This window comes from Myotis yumanensis, unplaced genomic scaffold (genome assembly GCF_028538775.1).
Source record: "Myotis yumanensis isolate MYYU_CA2020_CCGP unplaced genomic scaffold, mMyoYum1.0.hap1 SCAF_2, whole genome shotgun sequence".
NCBI classification, from domain to species: Eukaryota; Metazoa; Chordata; class Mammalia; order Chiroptera; family Vespertilionidae; genus Myotis; species Myotis yumanensis.
In genome coordinates this window covers 161,417,449-161,433,836 of record NW_027223753.1, presented here as the reverse complement: position 1 = coordinate 161,433,836, position 16,388 = coordinate 161,417,449, and the positions used below count along the sequence as shown (strand labels likewise).

The following is a 16,388-nucleotide window of genomic DNA, read 5'->3' as shown; positions in this document are numbered from 1 at the left end:
TCAGCAAGGGTAGGGCTTCCGTAGGCAGAGTGGGAGGGATGTGGTATAAACAAGCGGAGGAGCAGGTGGGACAGTGCAAAACACAGGAGAGGCCGTCCTGATGATGAGGCCGAATGCCCAAGTCCACTCTCACTCTCCAGCCTACGTCCTTCTGATGGCACCTCCTCTTGGCACCTCATGACAAGGGTCAGCTCCCCAAGACAATCTCCTAGGGCAGGAAAAGTGCCACTGTGAGGTAGGACCAGTCGGTCAACCTGCTCATATGAAGAAAATGGAATATCCCTGTATTTTCTATACCAAGAAGGAACACATGTCTTTTCTCAGCACAGCAGGGCCTTTCTTAGCCTAGAAAAGGATCTCGAAGGAAGGGCTGGAGGGGAGGGAGCCAAAGGGCGAGAAAGAGGTTTCCTGGTGAAGGTAGAATGAGAGTGTGGGGGAAGAACCCTCCTGAGATTCAAGTAGAGGCAGCTTTCCTCCAAGGGAATGAATGTTCCTTGGCATGTTCTACATGGATTTTCTGACTCTCCCCAGGATAAGAACCTGAAACTGCAGCTTTGCTCAGGGAGAGTCATGGGCAAGGGATGGGGCTGGAAGGAGACTGTTCCCTGAGGAGGAGTAATGACTGCTGACCTGGGCACACCTACCTCAGGACACCTGACACCTGTCCACTCAATACGTTCATACTGAAGTTTATCTACGTGTACCCGTGACATCATCTTGAGTTCACATGTATGCCAGTGTCTCTCTATTTGAATGACAGAACATAATTCTCTGGGTGGAAATATCTTGAAGTTTCAGACTGACTAACTTGTGCTACAAGAAACATGTGCACCTACACACACAATAATTTTCTCACTTGTGTAAGTGGGATCGAGAAATGTAGATCCTTCCCTATCCTTTCTCTTTCTAATAGTTGAAAAAACCATCACGGGAAGGCTGCATTAAAGAGTAGAGACGGGAGTTCACCTGGAGCAAAAACCACCAGGAAGGGCAATGAGGACTGCCTCTGAGTCATTGGAGGGCTACCCTGTGGGAGGAGGAAGGGGCTGGTTTTGGGGGACCCCAGAGGGCAGAGCTGGGACCCCATGATGAAAGCTCCAGGAAGGCAGATCCGGGCCTGGTGGGAGGAGGACCTTCTAACAAATGGTGCTGTGTAACAGGCTGCCTCACAAAGCTGTGGCTTCCTCAACACCAGAAATGCTCACCAGCATCTAGAACGCATGTCAGTGAGGGTGGCTGGAGGAGCTCTGCCCTGGGTTAAGGGTAGACCCTCTGACTGATTCAAAGATTCTAGCATTCTCAGATGCTCCTGGACCAGCCTGAACCATTCATCAGAATCCAGCTTTCATGGTCGCCCCCTGGGAGTGGTCAGATTTCTGCCCCTCTTTGTTGTGACTCCTGGTGATCGGCATGTCAAGGACTTTCCCTCTTGCGCTCCTCCCCATGGAGCCTGACCTCTAGTCACACCGGACAGTGAGAGCTCCCAGAGTCCACCCTGGACTTTGAGGCTGCCATGCTTTTGCACATGCTTTTCCATTTTCCCGGTCCTTAACTTTGGCTGAATGTTTCACCATCTATGTTCCTACAGCAGTGACTGGCACCACAGAGAACTTGCCCTGTGCAGCAGCTATTTGCTCACCAGTGCCCTATGCTCCAATGTGGGAAGGCCTGACTCCAGCTCGTCTTCCAATTGCCCAGCCCCGGCAAAATATCCGGCACTTATTTAACTGGCTTATCTTTAGCAACAGTGCTCTAAGATCTTGCCAACCTGGTCACATGCTTCCATTTCCCTTTCCTTCTACTAGCAGCAGATCTTGTCTCTAATACTGACTGGCGGGTCCTCCTCAAGGTCCCTTTCTGGTTTCTCCAAGCACCAGGTCCCCTCCATCCCTGCTACTACATGCTGCCCACTGTCAGCTCGGCATCCTTGTTGTGAATGAGGGAGTACTCTTCGCCCTCCCTCCCCAGGCCATGCAAGAAAGCCTCCCCAGGCCTCTCTTCCACTCCTGACCCCATCTATGTGACTCAGCTCAAGTCTATCTCCATAAACCTACTGTCTATTGGACACCTACTAAGTTCTAGGCATACCAATGCTTTATATACATTTTTTAAAAATATGTTTTTATTGATTTCAGAGAGAGGAAGGGAGAAGGAGACAGGGCTAGAAACATCAATGATGAGAGAGAATCATTGACTGGCTGCCTCCTACTGGGGATCGAGCCCACAACCCTGGCATGTGCCCTGACCAGGAATTGAACCTTGACCTCCTGGTTCATGGGTTGATGCTCAACCACTGAGCTAATCCAGCCAGGCTATATACATTTTTAACATACAACAATCCTGCATGTATTAAAATTCTACATTTTACAGACAAAGAAACTGCTCGGAGAAAGTGAACTGGCCACAGATAGCCTATCAGGTAGGGAGTGGCTATGCTGGGATTCAAACCCGGGTCTCTGTGACTGCAAAGCCAGTGATCTTTCTAGAAGCCCCGGCTGGCTCTTCTGGCCTGTGCTCTCCCTGCCCTCCATGAGAGGCCTGAGCCACTCACAGAGCTCTTCCTTAGCTCCACCCAAGGAAGCAGGACTGCAAAAGGGAAGCTAAACAACAAGTTCAGAGAGAATGGATGCATGAAAGGGCGGGAAAGTACAGACTGTGGGAGGTGCAAGGTCAAGGAGAAGAGAGGTCACAATGGGAGAGGAAGGAGAGGGGTGCAGTGGGGTAGCACAGAAGGTGAAGGGAAGGGAGGTAAACGGGTTCTTCAAAGTAAAATGCCTGGAAAGGAATCTTGAAAAGCCCCACCCCACAGACTCAATTTTTTTTTTTTTTTGTCTTTCATTCTTCAAAAAGGTACTTAAGACATTTCCTCCACTTCCTCTACTGGGTCAGAGCTGGCAGCTTCTCTTTTTTCTTGGACTAACTCCCACTCTCTCCCCCATATACACGAGAGCCCCCAAACCTAACTCCTGCTGAGTAAGGAACAGAGACCTTGGTATCCAACCGGGGTCTAACCCCTGGAGTGGTTACTATTTCTAAGCCATCTTTTTCTTATGAGGTATTAGAATCAATCACATTGATGCAGAACCTGATTTTCCCCAGTGTCCCCCGCCCTCTGGTGCTGGCAGTGGAGAGACATGGTCCTCAGCCCCTAGCTGAGGACCTGACTCACCATAGGCCCTCAGTGTTGCAAAAGAATGTTTCTCAGTTATTTCCTGGGCCTCAAACAACTCCTTCCACTGTCACTACTTTTTCTGGCTCACCTACACTGCTGTGGACAGAACCCGTGTGACAACCTGGATTCTGGAAAGTACTGTTAGCACAGTGTTCATGTTCTCGGTTCCAAGGGCCAACCATGAGGAGAGGCCACATACACTGGCTATTCGCATATAACCATTCAGGTCGTGGACCCTTCCAGCCTCGTGAGAGACCTGGGAGGGAGCCAGGCCTCCCATGCCAAGCGTTCCTTCCTCCAGTTGCTCCCACACCCACACTCCCGGTGCAGACCTAGTGACCACAGCATAGGCTGGAAATGCAAGAGAGGGAGAGAGAGAGAAAGGATGTATCGAAGAGAAAAACAGCTTTGGGAGAAAACACTCACACATGCAGCCGGCAGAACATTGTGACTTAGATTATTTTTGGAATCTAATGTTTCTAATGTTCAAGGGGAGGAAATGAGAAAAAGTAAGCAGAGATTCCCAGGATCAGGAGGCTGGAAATAATACAGGACACTGTGTCCTGTATTGGGGTGGAATACAGACACACTTCCTCCCGGAGAGCCCAGTCAATGGGGCGGGGAGGAGGGAGGGCGGGGCGGGGGGGGGGGGGGAGTGGAGGGCGGTTGGAGCTCTTAGGAGAAGGAAGGGCAGGATTGAGAGGACCCTAAAGCATTTCTCAAACAAACAAACAAAAACAAACAAACAAACAAAAAACAGGTAATGGGCACTAGAGCCTTTCTCCAAAAAAAAGCAGGAAATTACAAACTGACCCTAAACACCTTGCCCTTCTGCTTTGGAGGGAGAGTGTAGGAAACAGCTCCCAAAGGTCGCAGCTCTTTGAAGCCTCCCTCCCAACATGAAGGACTCAGGCAACTGGTGGTGGTGGTGGTGGAGGTGGTGGGTGGTGGAGGTGGTGGGGGAGGGGCAGCCTCAGAGCAGAGGGCATACCTTCCCATGCTGCCTACCTGTCTCTATCCCAGGCACACCTCCCCAACTCACCACATCCCTGCTTTCCCCTCTGTAACATGATCCTCACGCTCATGCCTGCCACACAAAGTAGGAGGGAGCACCAAACGATGACCCACCATGATGGATGACTTTGGGTGGGTCTCCGCTTCTGGGTCAAAAGTTTTCTATGCAAAAGGAAGGGCTGGACCAGAAACTCTCTTTAAGGTCAGGGGTGTGAGAACACTCTAAAAACCAACATTCAAAAAAGACTATGCATTATAATTACTACAATGGCACTTCAGTTTGACAAACGACCCTGGAGTCATGCTCACTGCTGGCTTGAGAGGCATGGGGGTTGGAGCTGTGGTGAAGAGAGGAGGCAGTGGGCCAGGGACCAGCAGGAAGGAGAGGCAGCGCATTTTCTCCATATTGTCCCCATTGGTTCACGTCGCCCCAGGCAGGATGAGACTTTGGGTCCTACTTCGGGCCCTAGGGAGTGATCAGAACTGTTTATGCTTTGGAGGGAGAGCATAGGAAACAGCAGTGGACACTTTGCCCAGTGACAGGGCATCCTGGGGATGTCCTGAATTGCTAATGTGGTGAACAGGACACACAAACAGCAGAACAATAAGCATGTAACCCTCAGCACTGTGCCTACCGTGATGCCCTTCACCCAGTGGGCCCCATAAATAATGAGAGTAACATTATTTTGTTTGCACGGACCTCCAATAGTATAAAAATGCATAGATGTATTTCTTGGATGGACTGCAGGAAATGTTTCTGGCCCCACGTTTGTAGAAGAATAAGACACTCTTAGCTATTAATGCAAAGCAGAAGATGACAAGTGTCTCAAAAGTTTCCATAAAATGTATTTCCCTACTGCCCACTCTCACTTTATCCCCTGAAAAGCGCAGAGGAGGTGAGCTGTGATTTCTCCTAGCCTGCATGGTTTGGTCTTATCTTTTTATATAGCCTAGTAAATGCACAACCAACAACACATACACACAAATAGAGAGAAAAGTAACCATCTCAGCAAGGTTCAGAAGGTAAAGGAGCTGGCAGCTGGAAAGTCTAAGTTATGATGATCTGTAGGTCATCAACAAGCACATGTTCTTTGCTTCTCTCAGCCAAGGGTCCAGCGTGCAGTCACCGCAGACCCCAGTTACTCAGGAGAGAACCATGGGAAATTCTGCTCTGTTCTTGTTAGTTGGCCAGTAATTATTGGGCCTCTGAACCTGAGGATAGAGGAGTGGTTCTCAAGACTGTAGTCCCCAGACCACCAGCAGCAGTAGCACCTGGTGCATGGGGACGGGCAGTCACACCCCCTTGGGCAGAATCAATTGCCTCTGTGGTTGCTTCAAGGACAGATATTGTTTTTCCAGAGACCTTTCCCAGTGGCATCTCCCCCAACCCTGATCCATCAAATATGACCCCAATTTAATCTGGGCACTGCTCTCTTGTGTCTCACCCAGGGGCACCATGCAACTAAGTGATCTATGGGGGCCCCCATGAATCTACATCATAATTGCCAATTCTCTCAAAGCTCAATTCTTGATTTTGTTCCATAGGGATCATTGAAAATTATTTGGAGCAAGTTCATTTGGAAGATAGCATCAATGACACTCTGTATGGTCTCAGCAGGTGCCGGATGACTGAAGAGTAAATCATGACTGAAAATAGTGCAGGGGAAGGAAGGGAAGCCCATGCCCAGGGAGCAGCTATGCTGGGCTTGGCACAGAACCGGGCCCTTCCATACATACCATCCCACTTGGGCAGCAGCTTAGACTTTTTTTTTTTTTTTTAAATCAAGAAAGGAACTCAACAGACTTTGATTCTATTTGCTGAGAAATGTTTTTTATTTTCCATCATCACCCAAGGTAACAACTATGAAGAGAAAAGAGCCTCCTACAGATACACAGGAAGAATGAATAGCAAAAAAGCAAAATCTGTTACAGAATTGTTGAGTTGTAAAGGGACATAGGTATCATTTAGTGCTGCAAGTCTCAAAGAAGGAGGGATGGTAGGCACATTTGGTTGGGGCGGGTGGGAGTCTCTATCAAACTTTGGGGGAGATGCTGCTATGTCCCCCCTTACAAGCCTATTCCATGCCAGGGCCACTGCCACCGCTGCCGTGATCACACACATGCCCTGCACCACTTCTCCCACTGAAAGATGTTGCCCCAAGGAGAGTATCATACATGAGAACAGTGCATGTGCAGGCAGAAGGAAAGTCAGAAGTCACTGAGCTAGCCCAAATTCTTCATCTTTTTTTAAAAATATAATTGGGGGTCAGAGGTCAAAGATGCACCGAAGGTCTCCCAACCAGTAAGTGACATCCCAGGACAAATATGGACCCCACTCATACAGCTTCATCTCAGCACGAACATGGCTGAACAGAATTTCATCATGCAAGAATGAACATGCAGGAAGACATTTAAAATTAAGTTCTTCAAAGGGAGCTTTCCCATAGGCGGTGTGGTGAGGCCAGTCTCCCTTAAGCAAATGAGAGGTCCTCATCTGGGCAGGTGCCTTGGTCCTGGAGGAGGTGGGCACCTAAATCCCCTCCCAGCGTGGTGTAAAGATCTTGTGGGGGTGCCCCAAGCACAGGTTTACACGTGAAACAAGGACAGTGTGCTGCATCAACTGACAAGAAGTGCAGTTCCAATACTGGAAACCCCACGGGGGAGCTCTGCCCAAGCTTTGGGTGATTCTCCCACAGGAAGTGGGAATATACTCCCTTCTGGAATGGCTTTGGACAAAACTAGGGTGTGGGCCCCTGGGTAGACATCAGGATAGCCTCTTATTCAGAAGCAGAGTGGACAAAGGTTTCTCCGTCAGTTAAGTCTAGATATGCACGGGAGCCCTCCTAAGCACTTCTCCTTCCCTGTAAAGACTGGATGATTGTAGGCCTTCCCCACATCAGAAGGCAGGCAGTGCAGAGCTTCAGCATTTTCTAATGCTTCTCATTGGCATCAGCACATAGACGGGCATAGTGAGGTCACACGGCTGCCATCAGGATGGTAAGGCTGGGTTTCCTACAGTGCATGGGAGGTAGACTTTTCCCTATCAGGGTCTCTTCCAGTCATACCGTTCAAGCTGTCCTAGGTACCCAGGAAAGGGGAGGGCCCTGGGGGGGATCCTCCAATGAGTAGTGCCCACCCTTCCCTTTTCTGAGGGGACATCTGAGTCTACTTAATGACCCTTAATACCACAAATTGCCCCCTAATGGGAAAGAGACCTCCCTTCTCTCTGGGAATGGGGCGTGATTACAGGGCAGACACCTTCGCACAGGTTCCACGGCAGCTGAGGGGGCAGCCGGCTGTGAAACGGGGCGGCAAAAAGAGCCATAATCTGAGCCTGGCTAATGAGGAGTGACCCAGCCTGTGTTCGGTGAACACAGTGGGGGACAGGCCCATTAGTTACAGACCAGCGGGCAAGGGCCGAGGCAGCAATGCTCATACTCCAGCAAGATGCACTGGGTGCTACTGGAATGACCTCTGAATCATCCAGCTCTCCCACAAATTGCTCACTAAGATTTTCCTGTCATTTCTGAGCTGCAATGTACCTGTTCTCTAAAAGCTCCCAGTCACAGAGGCTGTGCCTAGGACAGTGAGGTGCACACAGCAGTCATACATCATAATAAGTAGGACAGCTGGCTGCTCCAGGGCAAAAATTCTGGCCAACTCCTCTTTATCCAAGTGCCTTGTTTTGGGCTCATGACAGCTGCTCAACAGACATTTATTAAATGAACGGGTGCCCTGCTTTATGAATTATCTACAGAACAGAGTCCCTCCTCCCTAAATGCTTCATGGGTAGAAATAATAGCTCCCTCTCCACCCCCCACCCCCAAGATGAAGAATGCTGGGAGTCATCACAGAGGTCATGGGGATGGTGAGAGGTGCCTTCACTCTCCAAGGCCAGCTGGCAAATGAGGAGCACCACCTATTATTCAAGGCCTGGGACCAAGCTGCCACCCCACAGGCCAGAGGGGAGACTCTGTGCCCACCCTTAACAAAAATAGAAGCTGGGTGAGCACCAGACTCCTCCGATTGCCAAGAGCTTCCCGGATCTGGAATCAGAGGTCTCCGACAAGCCTCCCACCAGAAAGGAAGCTCAGCGTGGCTCACGCAGTAACTATTTCCTCACGCCCTTGTTTAGATGTGGATCTGCATACACACAGCCCTCACCCAAACCGCCACCCTCCTCACCCCCTTTCAAAAACACCAAATAAGTAGAGGGCTGAGACACTGAGTTCTGCACAGATATTTTAAATTAATCTTGAAGCAACTTAAAAGGACTGTTTTTCTCCCGTTCCCTACTCCCAGCACATTTTCTGTGGCAGCTGGGTCAAGCCTGAGCAGCATTTGCACCACTGACTCAATGACAAAATATTCCTGGGCTGCTTTCTTCCCCTCACCCGTTCACTCCCTCTGTTTTGTTTATTATATACTGTCCCCTCTCCCCCCGCCCCCCGCTCCATACACCACACACACACACACACACACACACACACACACACACACTTCTTTATAAGGCATGAGAACACCATGGTACATGGAACCTAAACTGAAAGTACTGCATTCAGGGATCATGTACTTGGATGGGGGAAAATATATGCCTTTATTTTCACTAACCTCCAACTGAAATATAGCATTCTCTTCAATTATGAATGTAGGCAACAAGCTACATTGCTGTTCATAATACCCGTACCTCTGAATACACATCTTCATATCACATCAGGGTTAGTTGCCCTAAAATATTTTTGCTCATTGCTACTTCAAAATCAGTGATAATTGTGAGACTTCAAGTAGATTTTATTATTTAATATGTTAAAGAAGTACATGTTACTGCTATTTTTAAACTTATTAACTGTATTTCAAAAATTATTTTCCAAGCCTAAATATATTATTTTGTACATTTACAAATATTACTCTGAGAAGGGGTCCACAGAAGGGTTGAGCCCTGCTGTTGAGTGAGCATCGGGAGGTGGGATTTGAGATTTTCCCTGGAGTCATCAGGGTGGGGGCTCAGAGACTAACAAGCAGTGCTCAGTGGTGGCATGAAGCAGGTCCTAGGAACAGAGGACAGTATGGCTTTTGGATAAGAGCTTCGGTGAGCTTTAGAGACAGACAAAATACTGGCTCTAATTGGCAGTGTGATCCTGGGCAGGCCACTCCATCTCTCTGAGCTTCCATTTCCTCCACTATAAAAGAGGAATACTAATACGCCATGTGATTCTTGTGAGAGAGAATGTATGTGTGGCAGCAATTACTGCCTAGTGGACTGGCACTTGTCTGACTCTTGAAGGTCAGCCTTCCCTACCCGGGTCTTCTGGTGCTAAAGGTATATGGTCCATCTGTGCCCCATGCCATCTTCCCTTACCCTTGAGCTTCCGGGGTGCTGTGAAGTGCCTCAAACTCTAAAATACATCTAGGCAGACCTAGTCCCCTGCCTCCCCTCTGTCCCTGTTACTGCAATGGCCAGCTAGGCCAGGCTGCAAAGCAGGTCCCCTGCCCCAGAGCAGAAGAAAACCCAAATAGAAAGGAGCTATTCCAGATTTTTCTTACCCCAGGCACGGGAGCCAGAGTACCTGCGACTGGTTTCCCAGAGCCACTGGCTCCTGACCTGGTGTCTCATAGCTTGGTGGAGAGTGACAGGATCCCATAGTCCAAGTGGCCCTTCCCAGAGCAGGCCAGGGTCAGACCCAGGCTGCCAGGCCCCTGGGCAAAGAGCCCTCAGGAAGTCAGGGAAAACCCTGCAACTCCTAAGGTTATATAAGAAACCCCTTTAATGTCCCTTGACTTAAATGATGTTCAGAAGTTCTGTTGTAGAAAGGGGCTGTGCAGTCTTTAAAAATGACATTCACTGATTTCCTTCTGATTATAAATTATAAAAAATTGGAAAATACATAAAATGTATACTGAGGAATTAAAATTAACCATAAGCTTGTCCTCTGAGAATCCAAACTATTAACATTGTGCTGAATTTCCCTCCAGTCATACCGATGATGGCACTCTCACATAAATTAGGATCATCATTATATAGAGTTGTGTTTTTTGCTCCTTTTCCCTCCTTTTTGCTCCCCTCCACCCCATCCCCAGCCTTCCCCATGCTATTGTCTGTGTCCATGGGTTATGCATCTACGCATATTATATAGTTTCATATCCTGATTTCATCACTTAAAAATATCTAGAGATATTTTCAATATGAGCTCTGAAAAGACACAAAACCATTATATTAGACACTGTCTGTAAAATTCATCGGTTACTGAGAGATGCAGAGTAGCATTATGCATTTAAATATAAGTTATTTCCAGAAAACGGATAGGAGGAGAGCCCGTTTCACTCCCCCTAAAGCACATATAATAGCAACTCTCTTCTTTACCTTGAAAAAAACCTGGAGAAGATACCTTTGTGTCCTCAGCAAAGAAGCACTACATGATATATTTTTCTTTTTCCCTTTCTCATATCTCCCCTGATAAGGAGAAAGCTATGAAAATTCACTGCTAGAACATTGGGGCCCGCTTAAGTGCTGTCTGAGCTGCTGAGGAAAAACCTTCCGAATGAAGCGGCATGGCACAAAGAGCCCTGACTCCAAGCTGAAAAAGGTTGGATTTATATGTCAAGTCTGCCAGTGTAGCCCCAAGATCAAGGAGCACTCCATTTCCCTGCAGGTCAGCAGCACCACACACCTCCAAGGATGGGAAGGCTGTGCAGTTAGGTAAGGCTCTGCACGTGGAATGCTTTGTCAACAGTCGAGTATACTGCCCAGCACTAATCCCTCAGTCATGTTACTGTGGCTGGTAACAGTATTACTATTTTTGTTGCTCAGCCAGCTCGAATCATTCAATACAGGTCCTGAGAGGGGCAGTGTCCAGCCGTGGGGAAAAGCATGGACTTGGCAGCCCCACTGTACTTCCTTGTTTGGCCAAGTTATTTAGCCTCTCAGTTTCTTCACCTGTAAAATGGGGTAATGATGACACACCTACATATAGGCCTTCCGAGGGTTAAAATGCGTTCATTTATACTCAGTGCTTACAACAGTGCCTGGCGCATAATAAACACTAGATAAGGAGAGCTTTAAGGAGTCAGTGAGCAGTGGCCAGAGATGATTAAAATAAATGTGTACCAATAAACACTTAAAAAAAACTTTCCACAAAAGTCATTAATCAGAAAGCTGAACTGGCAACCTCGATCAGTTTCTCTAAAGAGCAGTGGCCACCCGCCCCCAAACCCCAGCCCCAGGTGGGCCGGCTCCCCTCCTACCTTCTCTGCATCCTGCTCGAAGAGCCTCAGCTGGAAGCACTGGTCCAGCTTGAGCTTGCGTACGTGCCACATCTGGTGCAGGTGCTGCCGGGTCGAGTGCAGCTTGTCCAGGAGGCTGGTGATCTTCGGCACCAGGCTCTGGAAGTCAGCGCTGCCGGGGATGCAGTTGCGCCCTGAGAAGCCGTCGCTGCAGCGGATGCACTGCAGCAGCCGCTGCCCCTCCCGGTCCAGCTCCTCCACGGGGGCCTTCAGCACCTTCTTCTTGAGCTGAGTGTGCTCATCGATGAGCCGCCGAGAACCCTCCACGTCCACGGGGAACTCCTTCCGAGCCAGCATCTCCTGCAGGTCCTCCAGGCGCGAGAGCAGGTGCACGGCGCTGTTGAAGAACTCCTCCAGGGACAGCCGCAGCTCGATCCACTCCTCGTGGTTGTAGTCCAGGGAGCCATCGAACTCCTCGGTCAGCTGGGAGGGGTCCACCAGCTTCGTGAGGCCCTCCACGGACACCATGCTCGTCTGGGGGACAGACACAGAGAGGGTGACTCAGTGAAGTGGGGGGGGGGGGAGTGAGGGGAAACCAGAGCAGCTGTAGGCGGGAGGGGAGGAAGTCAAGGGGAGAGGCCAAGGTAAGTCCACATAATAATGACCACAGCCTGCGCAGGAAAGAGCCAGTGGGTGAGCACGTGGCCTGCTGGTCATCAGCTACAAATCAGCCAGGGTAAGCAGTTTCAACAGACCAGCTAACTGCCTCCAAAAGCCTCTCCACCTACCCACCACTTGCTATTCCAGGAAAGGCTGCCTTTAAGTCTCAGCTGCCTTCATCTTCCTCCTCTCCACCCCCGAGCCACCACAGCAGGACTTCAGATGCTAGAAGCAGGAGTGCCTGAGGGTCTGGTTCTCCAGAGATTGAAAACCCAGCCAGGCCCATGACCCAGGACATCATCACGGTTGCATACCACTCTCTGATTTAGTTGGCCTGGACTGGAGTATGTGCATGGGTAGTTTTAAAAGCTCACCAGGTGACTCTAATGTGCAGCCACTGATACAAACCTCTGCTAATCTAGATCCTGGCGACTCAAAGTGTGGCCCTTGGCGGCAGCATTAAGACCCCCTGGGAGCTTGTTGGAAAGCAGCATCTCAGAAGTCAGATCTGCTGAATCACAATCCGCATTGAATTCGATCCCCAGGGACTCTGTGCATTAAACTTTGAGCAGCCCTGTTCTAGAGCACTTTCCCCCTTCAATCTGGCTCCCAGTTTACCACGTCCAGGAAGTCTTCCATGATTATATGCACCAATTAGTCATTAAGTATCTGCTATTGAACAAGCCTGTACCCTCAGCCTGCATGAGGGATCTCATTGGCTGTTCGTAAGGCACTGCCTTATAAATAAATACTCTTCTGAGTGGGAGGCCCCAGCTCTCTCTCCTTACTTCTTATTTAGGAGGCAAAGACAAGCTTGCTCAACTTGTGGTGAAGGAAGAGGGGAAGGGCTGAGTAGCCACACTGAAACACAGTTTCAGGACTTGTTGGAAAGAGTACTTTCATTCTTTTCAGGTTATAAATATGTAGGCTTGTTATCACCACCTCTGTATGCAAAAACCAAAACTACAAAACGCAGGGCTCCTGCCCAGCTGGTGTGGCTCAGTGGTTGAGCGTTGACCTATGAACCAGGAGGTCACGGTTGGATTCCTGGTCAGGGCACATGCCTGGCTTGTGGGCTTGATCCCCAGCAGGGGGCATGCAGGAGGCAGCCGATTAATGATTCTCTCTCATCATTGATGTTTCTATCTCTCTCCCTCTCCCTTCCTCTCTAAAATCAATAAATCTATACAAGTATATTTAAAAACCTTCAGAATGGAGTGGCATGGCACTGAAACAAGGCTGCTAATGTTGGGTGGGGGTACCGGGAGAGTAGGAGAGCTGTTTTTATACCAAGTCAAATTCTTTGTGTTATTTAAGCAGAGTGAGAATCACTTCACTCAGATGGTCAGGTTGCTGTGCTCCATCACAAACTACTGGGGCCACCACGCCACACACAGGCACTCCTGACCTAGGGGGTAGGGTCTGGAGTGGAAAGTTGCTGTATGTTTAGGTGAAGCTCCGCCTTTCCAACATGCACACGTACACAAGGTTCATCCCCCTGCAGATGAGGGCTAGGGTTCCGGGAAAGGGGAACAGCTTGGATTTGGTTGGAACAAATGTTTCTAAATCATTGACTTAATCTGATGTGTCACCATTAAAAATCCTCATATGCTGTCTGGGAAAACCTAGCTAAAGAGAAAATAATAACATGTTCTCCTTGAGTATAAGAAAAAATAGAAAATATGAAGAAAATGAAAATCACCTTTAATCAGCCACTGCTAATAGTCTACTGACATTTTCACGTGTCTCTCAGTCTTCTTCATTATGCACTTAAAAGCAGATTTCAGATTATACTGCCCAGACTGGTTAAAAACCTGCCTTTTTTAAAACAATATATCATAAGTATTTTTCAAAGACACTATTTTTCTAAATATGATTTGCATTGAGATATAATTGACATATAACTAAATATGATTTTAATAGCTTCATGTATTTGTGAATTAATGTTACCAAAATCAATGGATATTTAGGATACAAACTATATGTATGCACATATATATGTATATGTATATGTGTATATATCTCTATATATATGAATGTGTATATTATTGCAAAAAACACTATGATGAATGAACATCCTTGTAGACCATTATCTGTTTATAATTATAATTAGATTTTCAAGAGGTTTTGTTTAGTTTTTATATTAAAAATATTTTCTAAGAAGAATTTCTAGATCACTAGCCATAAACTCTTTTTAAGGCATTTGGGCCAAATTACAAAGTTGCCCCCAGAAACAACTGTCCTAATTTACATACTCACCAATAGTACACAGAATTGCCTACTGACACTGTGCAATTAGGACAATCTCTTGATCCTCTTGTTCCTCCCTAGATACTAACCGGTAAAGCCACAGTAGCCAAGGACTCCAGAAATACCAGCCACAGACATGGGTACAGTAGGGTGGATGGAGAAGCACAGTGAGAAATGTGTGGGTGGCGGAAGGGAAAGGGGTGCTCAGAGAGCGGTCTGGCTCACCTCAAAGATGAATTTGGAGCTGCCAAAGTTGGTCTTCTGTTTCTGCCAGAAGTTGTCGGGTTTAATGATGAGGGCCACATGGATCTCGGCTGGAAAGGCTTCCTGCAGCGTCTTGAGGAGGGGCTTGATGAGGTCCCACTTGGAGCCCCGCATGTCGATGATGACGGTGAAGCCACGTTTGCACACGTCCTCACTGTGGGGGGTCAGAGGTCCGGCATGGTCACTCTGGGCAGCTGAGACTTTGAAGTACACAGTTCAAAAGCATCCAGAAATCTGCATTCCTTTTCATTGGGGCCACCCTTCCAACTTCACGCCAGGTCTGCGGGCTGCCTTCCAATCCCACTAAAAATGCACTGCCTCAGAAGACCTTCCTGGCTTAACCCCATCTGCTGCAGGGTGTCTGCCTTCTCCTAGCACTCAGCAAATGACTCAGCCTTCCCTATAGTCACTGGCACTTGATGGGGTGTTTACTGTTTGGGTATTCCAATTTCTGTTTGATTTTACATTTAGTTTTTGTCTCTCTCGCTCCTGGGAGGAATCATGTTTTCCCTATTTGAAGACAAGCCCTGTACCAACAGGGACCCTGAGGCCCTAATATCTGAGATGGAAAATCCTTGGCATGAGGGCTGCCCTTCCCCACGCCCATAGCAATGGCAGTCACTGGTACACTTTACCACTGAACCCAAACGGAGCCAAAGCATCTTTTTCAATAAAAGATTCTTGGCTGATTCTATCCGTTGATAAGAGATGGTACACAAAGTATGAATAAGGCATATTTGTCACCACTGTATTTAAGACGTATTACTTGTAGTTTGAATGTTTGTTAACTTATAAAAATCAGGTTGTTGCCAGGCCGGTGTGGCTCAATGGTTGAGCATTGACCTATGAACCAGAAGGTCATGGTTCGATTCCTGGTCGGGGCACATGCCCTGGGTGCAGGCTCAATCCCCGGTGTGTTCTGTGCAGGAGGCAGGAGGCAGCCGATCAGTGATTCTTTCTCATCATTGATGTTTCTCTCTCTTTCTCTCTCTCTCTCTCTCTCTCTCTCTCTCTCTCTCTCTCTCTCTCTCCCTTTATGAAATCAATAATATATATATAAATAAAATTGTTGAGTCATGCTGATTACTCACAGACGGCCAAATGTGGGACTGATAAAAAAGATGGATACAGTTTGTTGTCTCGTGTACTTCCATTATAAGAGTCAGGGTATGAATAAGGCATACCAATCTTATTCTTACTTCAGGAAGTTAAGAGAGGGGAAGCTACTCCTAAAATCAAGGCCATAAGAAGTGACAGTGACCATCTTGAAAACCAAAAGTAAGCAGCCTAAGTGAATCAATCAAGATGTTGTTATGTAACTTATTAAAGAGCAAAGTTTATTTAAACACTTGGACTTTATAACTCCTAAGAATCAGAATGGGGGGGGGCTCAAAATAGTTACAACATATCAGTTTGGAAGAAAGTTTATGTTTTGGTAGTTAGAGGCTCTTCTCTTCTTCTTGGCTTATTTAACCTATCCATTTATTTTATAACTAAAAATATACTTTGGATGTTTCACATTCTTATATAAACCCTGGTGTAGAATTTCCTTAGGGTCTTTCACTAATTTCCTATTCCCTAGATTGTACTGGCATAAACCACCGTGCATGTTACATGACCCACAGATGTGTGCCTCCACCATCCAATCGCTTACCACTACTGGAGGTAAGGCCACAATGGGAAGAATTAAGCCACAAATGGAAACAAAATACCTTTTCAGGCTTCATTCTCAAATCTCAACAGTGATGAGAATGGCAGTCTGGTGAAGACACCACAGCCGCCATGACTGTGTGAATGTCTCCAGCAT

At 47.7% G+C, this 16,388-nt stretch overlaps 1 protein-coding gene across 26 annotated transcripts in view; it reads right to left on the bottom strand.

Annotated features, from left to right (window-relative positions):
- Positions 1-16,388, bottom strand: part of KALRN (kalirin RhoGEF kinase) — a 635,703-nt gene that overhangs the window by 393,344 nt on the left and 225,971 nt on the right. For all 26 annotated transcript variants that reach the window (XM_070406353.1, XM_070406356.1, XM_070406366.1 and 23 more), the window contains exons 4-5: positions 14,543-14,735; positions 11,429-11,941 (exon numbers count right to left, since the gene is read on the bottom strand). In XM_070406353.1, the coding sequence (XP_070262454.1) occupies positions 11,429-11,941; positions 14,543-14,735 (706 nt within the window). The remainder of the gene's footprint in view (positions 1-11,428; positions 11,942-14,542; positions 14,736-16,388) is intronic.